Source organism: Aplysia californica, unplaced genomic scaffold (assembly GCF_000002075.1).
Source record: "Aplysia californica isolate F4 #8 unplaced genomic scaffold, AplCal3.0 scaffold00185, whole genome shotgun sequence".
Classification (NCBI taxonomy): domain Eukaryota; kingdom Metazoa; phylum Mollusca; class Gastropoda; order Aplysiida; family Aplysiidae; genus Aplysia; species Aplysia californica.
Window position 1 is genome coordinate 1,009,178 of NW_004797455.1, and position 10,669 is coordinate 1,019,846.

The following is a 10,669-nucleotide window of genomic DNA, read 5'->3' on the forward strand; positions in this document are numbered from 1 at the left end:
TGGCAGGCAGCGGTCTACGCAGATCACCCGACAGGGTTCGGGCATGGCAGTGAGTGAGTTAAGAAGTGGGACCTTGAATTCCCTTCTGGGGGTGGGGGCGCCAGAAAGTGGTCAATTATACAGGTGCTTATCTGGGACAAGTGGCAGTTGGAGTAGGTTTGATTGTACATTAACTGAAAGGATTGTAAATCACTTTAACAAACCTTTCTTTTGTGATCCGTGAAGAGTGAGAAGAGCAGACTGAGGTAAAAAGCTCCTTCAACCATGTAATACCAGTAGATATCATCTGAGATATGCTGTGGAAAGCAGAGATCAGACTAGAGTTTACAAACAAATACAATCTCCGCGAAAAAAGGTATTACAATATAAACGACCATTGTGGCCCTAATGTGCATGGCTCCAGCTATTTCCTAAATAGTCCACAGACTTCTTTCAGATTTTCTTTTAAGCTTCTGATATGATCCCACAGAAAGACAATGTAACTTCCCAAGAAATGTACTAATTATTATGCAATGGACAATGAACAAAAACATGCTATACCCACATTTTACCTAACCTGTATTTCAAATAGTCAAGTTCATTATCTTATTGAACCAAAACTAGATCAATTAATTGAAGCACTTATTTCAACTCAGAATGTTCTATACCATAAAACAAAAATAAGTTTGAATTTCACATAAAGAATGGTCAAATTCAGGGTTAAGATATTGCTTATTGCTCATGTATTACGCAAATCTTTATTTTTATCATTATTACTGCACCCTTTAGCCCCTTTGTTGACAGGGAGTGTGCATAACTCCTGCTAGCACTGACTTTCAGCTAAGCAGAGTCTGACAACCAAACAGGGAACCATATGCTACAAGCCTGCCAGATGATTGAAGCACTTGGAAATGTTGGCCAAACCTTCGGCAGAGAGACCCAAAGCTCTATGGGGGCTCTGAGGACTTGCAACAAACAGCAGCCTTTGCACCAGAGACTGAAATGTCCATTTAGAGATAAACGAGAAGAAAAAGCTGTGTCCATTAAACATGACAGCAGTCTCATGTCTCAGTGGTAGTGGACTCACTGTTTAGCCCACTTCAGACATAATATATTCAGATTCTGGGTCTTCGATAGTGCCACTTTCTTAATTCCCTACATTCCTAATCTTACTCATAATTTTGAAAAACTTGCAAATCTTAGTCAAAATTGCAGCCTATTTAAGTCACTTTGGTGTTAAGGTTTTACGAGAACATGCATTTGCCCGCAACACTAGACCTGTATTTATTGATCACTTGCAAGCCTAGCACTAAACTCCAACTAACACATTTGGTGCTGATATGTGTATTTTGTATTCCCAAATATGAATTCACAGTGTGCTTGTTGCTACATCTCTGTACAGAAGAATTTGAGCCAGATGATAGAATCCTAGATTTATTTTTATGATATAATACAACAAGAAAGTATAAAAATTGCCTTTGAATTAGACTACAGCCGAAGAGATTAACAATATAATTATTGTAGAAAAAAACAAAGGGTTCAAATTCATTACCATATCACTAAGACAAGATACTAAAATGATAAAGATTGATTTCAGAAAAAAATTAAGTGTGCTTACGTGTTCAGGCCATCCTTTCCAGCAATGTATCGTCTCATAAAACCATGGTTTCTGTCAACAACAAAAATATAATCGGTTGGAGTACATCTCCTTTATGTTCATGTAAACATAACAACGCTTACCAATCTAACAAGACTAGTGAATGGCGCTCATGAGATTTGTGCTGGAATCTTTATCTTTGGAAAATGAGCTGTCGCTGTAAGGGCTGCCAACCTACCAGCATATGTTTTGGTAATCAACAAATAGAAAATTTGTAACCTGGCTTTTTAAAATTTGTAATAAAGCCATGAATAGTCTTCTTCCCTTGGGTGTTTAAGACAGGAGTTGAGGTCAAGTATAAATACAACGTAAACAAAGGCATGATGAAAAGTTTTGCCAGGCTTGTCATTGAGGAGTTAAAAAAAAAAAAAGAGGGTGGGAAGGGGGATGGGGGAGAGATACTGCTTTTAAATACAGAAGAAACTTTTAGAACTACAGAATATGCACCATCCACAGTGGCTAGCAGTTTCAAGTTTCAAACATTGATCTATTTTTGGCCTAGACTGTCACCCACAACAAAAAAGGGCAGGAATTTTTCTCATACCTTGTCAACCTAATGTTTGTCGTACCTCTGGTTCTGGCATTTATAAAGTCTAATCAAATGATTTTATAAGGGCAAAGTGGCACTCAGTGACTACAAGGCTAATGCAGTGCAGTCTAGATTATCTAGCCAGCACTGGCTCAATGTGTTAAAATTAGACAGCTGCACATAACGCAGTGGCATAGACTGTTCGGGCCTGGTAGTTAAAAATTTCCTTCCCTTACACCACCTGGAAGGTTGACATCGGATTGAGGTGACAAAATGTTTACAAATCAGAATCATGGGTATAACAATCACAACTTCGTAAAATCATAACGATTTCGCCAAATTCGTAATGATGGGCAGCCCTACCCTTATGCTTTGAAAGCTGTTGTGAAAATCTAAAAACAATAACTGACATTTGTGAATAGGGATCACGCAAAAGACCTTACATTTGTGAGTTTGTCATTTAAAGCACAGGACAAGAACACTCCTCATTTATATTGTTTCGTCCATCCTCTTCTCTGGTTCTTAACTCACAATTTTCTCTTGCCATGTCATGTTTCCCTCCTGTGTCCTTATGTAAGCAACTATATGATACAAGTACAGTAGTCTCCGCCTAAGATCCCGGTGCTCGTGAGCAAGGAAACGCGGGATCTTAGGCGAACCGGGATCTTAACCGACGAACCCAGGAAAGAATCTATGTTGACCCATGTTAAGGCTCACAATTGGTAAAATGGTCTCCCTCCACTCTACAATGAGCTGACGTGCCCCCTTGTGGGTTTATGGCATATGGCGAGCAAAGAGTGGTTAACCTTGATGACCTATCACGGTGCATAGTGGGATGAGGCGAGCCATTTTCACTTATTATCCTATCATGAGTCTCAGGATCTACGATTATCCAGTTGCCCCTCCTCTTTGCCTGTCAAAAATTTATAGCTTTCCATCTCTGACCGAGCCCCCCCTCCAAACCGCCTTTGTCGTTACACACCATTACGTTGTGAACGCACCAATTAAAATTCAGTCTGTCTCACAAATTCAGGAGTAGAGACAACTCCTGCAATGGTCAAGGAGGAGTTCACGGTTCGATATGATTCCGCCAGGAGTGAACTTGTAGGCCCTACCCACCCAGCGAGTGATGCAAGCTTAGGTGGCAAGCTCAGGTGTGAGTGCGATGCGTGGGGAAAACAAACGCGTCTGTCAGTTCACACCCCGGTGTGATCCCGTCTGGGGCAAACATTGTATCGCTTCATCGAGTTTTACAACATGTATGTGATCACATTCACGATAGTGGCTGATCTCTGACGCGACGGACAGTTTATTGATCTCAACTTTTTACTCTTGGTTGATCTGCTGTGCCCACCCGGGGTTTTTTTTTATAGCAAATTATGATCTGAAATGCGGGATCTTAGCCGAATGTAGACCATCAGAGCGGGATCTTAGGGGTGACTTTTGTATAGTAAACATTCTGTTTTCCTAAAACAACGGGATCTTTAGCGAACCGGGATCATAAGCGGTGGGATCTTAGGCGGAGACTACTGTACTACTCAATGGTTTAGTAAAACATTAGTTTTCAGCTTATTATCTGAAACTGCACTAGGCTACAAGCTGCATTACTAAACAATGTAGCATGCTTTAAAATGTAACATGTTTTTATGTTACTATCCATAACAGGGCTTTGAATACTTTGCTCTCACTCAAAAAATAGGAGGCAAACAAGGCAGGGGCAGATCCAGAGAAACATACTTGGAAAACATGAACTGATGGGCAATGCGGAAACACAACCATAATGTGGGGTTTTTGAGAGCATCTGACCGAGAAAAAGAATGGAGAACCATGATCTCCGAGGTTTGCTTCAAATATGACACTTGATAGTGATGATGATGATGAAACAAACCAGATAAAAATCGACTTGCCTCATGAACATATACACACAATCTAATTAGCCATTGAAACACTACTGGGCTCAAATTGAAAGACAAACTTACAAATACAGCTTTGATAATTACTGATATTTAAAAGCCAATTACAAAATCTGATAACAGCTAAAATTAAAGCAATATTTTAATAAAATGGGGCATATATCCAAATATGTAGATGGGAGCCACGAGAGGGAGAGAGAGAGAGAGAGATAACAGCTAAAATTAAAGCAATATTTTAATAAAATGGGGCATATATCCAAATATGTAGATGGGAGCCAGCAGTAAGGGCCGGAAAAAAGAGGAATTTTGGGGGATATTTTAAACTAACAAAAATGTAGCAAAATATAATTCGGTGTACTTACATCCAGGTGTATCCATACACCCCACCAGAAAATAAAGAAATAAAAGAGGCCTCTCCATCTGAAAATTTTGGAATGAAGGTGTGTTAAAAAGTGAATCAGAAAGTTTGAAGAACCATACTAAAAGCAACATTTCAGTTTCCCAATCTTCAACTTAAGATACAGAGACATCATGGAATCCCAGAGAAGTTGGCGCACCTCACCAAGAGCATGTATGAAGGGACAAGTTGTAGGGTTGTACATGACGGCCAGCTCACTGACAGCTTTGATATCAAGACTGGTGTGAGACAGAGATGTCAAATATCACCTTTCCTCTTCATCTTGGCAATCGATTAGCTCATGAAGGATACCATCAGAGGACACAGAAATGGTACACAGTGGACCCCATGGACACAGTTAAACAATCAGGACTTTGCAGATGACCTGGCGCTTCTGTCCCACACACAGGAACATATGCAAGCAAATACCTCAGTTCTAAACAGCTTATCAGAGTATGCTGGCTTGGGGATCCACCCCAGAAAGACGAAGGTCCCAAGTATAGATGCACAACGAAAGGAGCAGGTCACAATAGAAGCAAACGCACCGTAGCTCGTTCACTTTCGTCTGACCGCGCTTAAAACAGGATAAAAACAAAACGCTCTGTTTAATCTTTCTGGGTCTTTGCATGCGGGTCTAAAAGTTAAGAGACCAACAGAATCTAAAAGCCCATTTATAAAAGTCACTGCAAACTAAGGTTCCAAAACATTTTCTTCAATGCAAGCCTAAAGCAGGCCAAAAAAATAATACGAGATTTACATCACAAACCTAAAACATCTAAAAGTTGACATATTTTCCTCAACACCACTCTTTAGCGTTTCCCTGGGAAACACAATTCAAGAGACATGGTGAGTATTTTTCGAGACTCAAGCGGAGACATCTAGAAAGCCCGGGTGGGGGGGGAATCTACAAGCTTACACTGAAATGTGGGGTCAGGGCGGTGTCGCTGTCTCAAAATGATAATAGAGGACCAAAAGAGAAAAACTTTTTTTTATTGAGTCAAGATTTTTTAAAAAATATTTATGTTTGGTCGCTGGCCTGCAAAAGTGCCATGCAAAGTTTTGTGAGCATAGGTAAATACCTCAAAGAGCTAGAATTTTTTTAAGCCGCAAGACGAAAGTGAACAAGTTATAGAAGACATTGAATCTTTCTGCTATCTTGGGAGAATAATTGACAGAGAGGGAGGAACAGTTGCTTTAATAAAGACCCAAATCGAAACGGCACAGGCAGCTTTTGTATCTTTGAATAGGATTTGGAGGACCAGGGATATCTCATTTCGAACAAAGCTTCACTTGCTTCCCTACTTTAGCAATATAGTCATTGCAATAGTTCAAATTGTCTTGAGAGCATTATTGACATAGAGAGAGGAACAGGTGTAGAAATAAAGTCTCGCATTGGAAAAGCACAGGCTGCTTTCATATCTTTGGATACCAGAGATATCTCATTTCGAACAAAGCTGAGGATTTCAATTAAAAAGTGAAGTTAGTCCTGTTGTGTGGATGTGAGACATGGAACGCATCACAGACTTGCGTAAAGAGGAACCAGGTTTTCTTGAACAAGTGTCTAAGAAAGTTACTGAGGACCAGATGGACAGACAGGGTCACCAACGAGGAAGTGTTAAAGAAAACAAGGCAGATCTCAGTCAGAGATGAGGTAGGAAGAAGGCAGTGGCGATGGATTGGACATGCTCTCAGGAAGTCAGGCAGCTGCATAACAAAGAAAGTGTTGGATTGGAACCCACAAGGTAAGAGATCAAGGGGAAGACCGCATGGAACCTGGAGAAGAATCACAGAAATTGATGTACAGAAAAGTGGGAAGACATGGAATAACATCAAGTGGCTAGCCCAGTATAGAGAAAGGTGGAAAGCGTTTGTCCGAGACCTACACCCTGGTGCAGGGTGAGAAAAGCAATGATGATGATGATGAAAGGCTCAAATAGGCAGAATCAAATGCTACACATAAAAATATAGTAATCCTTTCATTTCAGTAGAGGTACAAAAATATAAGGCAAGCAAAAATTCAATCAGACATGGTTGGAACTGTGAAACAACAAGTTCATTGACAGCCTTTGAAATGTAATTGACAGACAGCTTGATAATACAGCATAACATGCAAATATAATCATAATAGCACACCAAGGAAGTCACATCTTACTGGTAACATATGTGCAAAATATTTACTCAAGTAGGGTGACAAGTGTATAGGAGAATTTGATCTGGGTGCGGCAAAAAGTTAATTATCATATCTAGCCTGGGAAACCGCATAATAATTAGACTTGAATAATAAATAGAGCATAATGAGAAATACCCTGTCAAAGCTAGTTCATTTACATTTTACATGAATAAAATTACATCACAAACACAGCTGCCCTTAAAAAAGGTTGAATTTGAGAAACATAATAAGATCAAAATATTGCAACTACAACTAGACTTCAAACTACAAAGACAAGGAGAGAAAACATAGGAAAATCTATTTTTTTTCAATAACGAAACAAAACCTGGAAAAGAATCCGCTACACAAATTTTAATTCTTATTTCTAATGATGATATTTACTGTTTTAGCTCTTATGTGTCACAGCACCACTGTGCACAGTTAAAGATATGTGGATAACTTGAGCTAAAAGACTAGTGAGTGGGTATTTTTTCACAGTAAATAACAGAAAAAAAATTGAGGCTTTTTCAAAGTAGTTAATTCAATACTCACGACGACTCCACAAATTTCTTGAAAACTGGTGTTCTGTCTTGATTTCTCCTCACCCTGAACCATCGCTCAACTTGGCGCGTTGTCAAATCTGTTTGCTTGGCTAGACCCTGTCCAAAAAAGTATAATGTTACACAAACTTTGGTTGGAATCATTCTGCCTGAATTCTTTTTAAAAATCTAAATATTAAACAAAGATCTGAACTTTCTACTTCAATAATAAAAAACAAACAAACAAACAAAAAAGCAAAAATGTAATATAAACACCCCCACCCCCCTCCAATGTCCTACATTAATCATTATTTTTCATGCAAAATACACTCAAACACCTAGAACTTTACAGTCTTATCGTCTGGTCTCCATGGACAGCTATGGCAAATTATACTTTACTTAGTTTATCATGTTTTCAAAATAAATCATTTTACTATTCATACAGAAGTTGAGGGGAAATGAACTCGAAGGGAGCCACTACAATAATCATATTTCTCCCAGAACAGATTACAATTACATTAACACTGAAAAGAAATACACAGAGCACACCATGCCTTAGTGCCCACACAAAAGTATTCATAAAAGAAGTAGAGACCGAAAAATGGGTCCAAATCTGACAGTGAAAAAACAAATTAATGCCAAGGCAATAGAGTGCGAATAAATAAAATATCTAAACAGGAATGGGTATCCCTGAATTTACTTGAAAACAGTACCAAACTGAGGTACCCAACAGTAAGAATATCTTCACTTGCACCTCTTTATCATTTTTTTTCAATGTTTTAACTTCATGTGTACATCCTTCTACATAAAATAAACAGGTTAGAAGCTACAAGAGCTTCAACAATCTTTTACATCTTCATCATTATAAAATCTCAGTTCTAAAAAAGTGCTTAAAAACCTAACTTGTTGCAGTAAAACAGCAAAATATCAAATCCCAGTGCTTCATTATTCCCACACATGGTGCACAGAGACATTTCTAAAAGACAATAAAGCCACACTCTACATTCTAGCAAAGCACATGTTCCTTTTTTTCTGAATAGACATGAGTATGTGACCTTCTCTCTTTTCTTCTCATGCTGACATGTTTCACTTTTCATCTTCAACATAAATTATGTATATTTCTTATTGTCACACAGTAGTAAATTTCTATTGTCCCTTTATTTTCATGAATTATAAAATACTCACAATGGCCTTTTCCTTAACACATTCAGCTATTAAACCTACAGCCATTAAACTTATATATAAAGCAAAACTGGTTGCCCACACAACACCAAAAAGTTACACAAACCTGAATGATATCATTGGAAGGAGACTTGCTCACTCTATAGGCATTTTCAAGATGAGGATTCGGAGTGGCTTTTTTTACCACAGCCTTCAGTCCCAGTGCATGTCCAATGCTTCCAAATACATAGCTGAAAGAAATGAAAAGGAATACTGTATATTCAGCCTTGTATTACATTAGCATAGCAGCTGCAGGAATACAAAATATTTATTAAAATATGCAAAACAAATTCACACTCCATTGTATTCATGAAATTTTATCCCCCAGGTACATCTCAAAACATTCATATCATAATGAAAGTCCGTGCTTGATGTAAAATACTGCAGTGCAGAGGAGAAAAAAAGAAAACTAAAAGCCATTAGACTAGACAACTGAATGTTCTCAAAACAGAGCTCAAAAGGAGCACTATAGCCTCTACAAGTTTAAATGCAGTAGACGTGCACAGCCGTTTTTCCCCTTACACTTACAGGGTTTTTTATCTCTATTTTCAATAGTTTTCCATAACTATTTATTCAGGCCAAATTCATCTTTAGCTTCCACAAAACATCAGCTCAATAAAGGCTGAAAAGTCTACTTTTTTTCACTCCGAGTTGACAAGTAGGTCAACAGCTTCTGATATAGACAAAAGGTGACTGCCGCATATGTGTGTGGGTGTGTTGTCAAATCATTGACTCGGCTTCGGGATAGAGAAGTGGGAAAATGATTTTTGCCAGAAGTACACCACCTACATTTTAAACCTTATGCAAATCCCTGAAATGAAATTTTAAAGAGTAACGCTCACGAACTACCAAAACTTAAAGGGGGTAATCTGCAGGTTTAATGTGTAATATACGCATCTGGTCATAATGGGGAGCCCTGCATACTCCATTAAGGTCACCGAGCGTTTAGGTGGAGACTACTGTACAGTCCTCTTACTGTCCACTCAACGCACACGGCCGGTCAGTTTTCGTTATTGCGATTGTCTTTACACCTTGTACCCCTTTGTCTTTTTTTCCACTGGCAATGCCACAATTTCATTTTCAAAGAGGGCATGCGGTATTTGCTTCGTTTCCATCAGTTCCCAGTTCCAAGTGAAATAAGTCATTAATGGCTGATCTGTTGCTGAAACAAGCAAACGACCGATCAGGCAGAGTTTGCAGTTTGAAACACCCACTTGCAGAGAGTGATAATAGTTTTATAGGCTTTTATATTATGCAAAATTTTGGACGCTTTTTTAGTAGTTCCCACCCCTCTTATTTTGGCCTATTTTATTCGAAATTCGCAAATTTGAACTCCATTTTGTATTTGAGTAGTAAATCTAGGTAAAAATACAAGATCGAGATAATTGATTTGTCAAAATTACATAATTAAACACTACACCCAGGCCCAGTGTTGTTAATTTTACTATAACAAAGAAGTGTTTAACAAGTAATTTTGGTTCATGTATGTAGTACTAAAAGAGATTTATAAGTCGAAATCTCTTCAAATATTCAATCAAGGCCGATATCGGTAAAGTTTTAACTCGATTATTATTCCCGAAACAGGAAAATCAGCGAATAATAATTGGGGGGATGGAAACTACAGAAAAAGTGCCAAATTTGGTTCTGCACTGCCTGCATGATTATGATACTCTATAGAGATGCCTGAAAGGACAGATCGTGGATTTACGAGTTATGCAGTGCACTTTTAGCCAGCGACCAGTATTCATATAACACTACATGATTAAGAAATCTACACATGACGTTCTGTCTTCACTGCTGCGACAACGAAACAGTCCAAAAAAGGCTGGCAAAGGGAGAAAATTCATCCTGCAAAATCGTGAGGAAGACCAAGTAACTTTTATGCCCCCCTTTAACTAAAAATAATGGGTCGGGTCACTTTGTGCCCCGGACTGTCCCGGACTACCCCGGACTGCCCCAGACTATTCCAAACTGTCCTGAGGCGTGATTTACTTTCAATGTTAATTTTCTGTTAGGTTAGGGGAATGCCCCTAAAATTGATGTTTATTATTGATGTCTATTTTCTGTTAGTAGTTTAGTTTTTTTTCTTCTTTTTATTCTTTTGAGTAAAGAGAGAAGCACATCAGCACAACAATTGTCATTTATGAGAAAAAGCAAGAGAGACAGACAGAAACAACAAAGGGAAAATAAAGAAGTAGGACACACCAGTTCACAAGAGAGTGACAAACATACAAAAGAGGGAGGGAGGGAGAGGGGGAGAGAGAGAGAGAGAGAGAGAGAGAGAG

At 38.6% G+C, this 10,669-nt stretch overlaps 1 protein-coding gene across 1 annotated transcript in view; it reads right to left on the reverse strand.

Moving 5' to 3' along the window:
- Positions 1-10,669, reverse strand: part of LOC101859706 (ceramide synthase 2) — a 34,482-nt gene that overhangs the window by 22,264 nt on the left and 1,549 nt on the right. The window contains exons 2-6 of the mRNA XM_005098522.3: positions 8,452-8,575; positions 7,177-7,283; positions 4,441-4,498; positions 1,598-1,648; positions 204-296 (exon numbers count right to left, since the gene is read on the reverse strand). Of these exons, the coding sequence (XP_005098579.1) occupies positions 204-296; positions 1,598-1,648; positions 4,441-4,498; positions 7,177-7,283; positions 8,452-8,575 (433 nt within the window). The remainder of the gene's footprint in view (positions 1-203; positions 297-1,597; positions 1,649-4,440; positions 4,499-7,176; positions 7,284-8,451; positions 8,576-10,669) is intronic.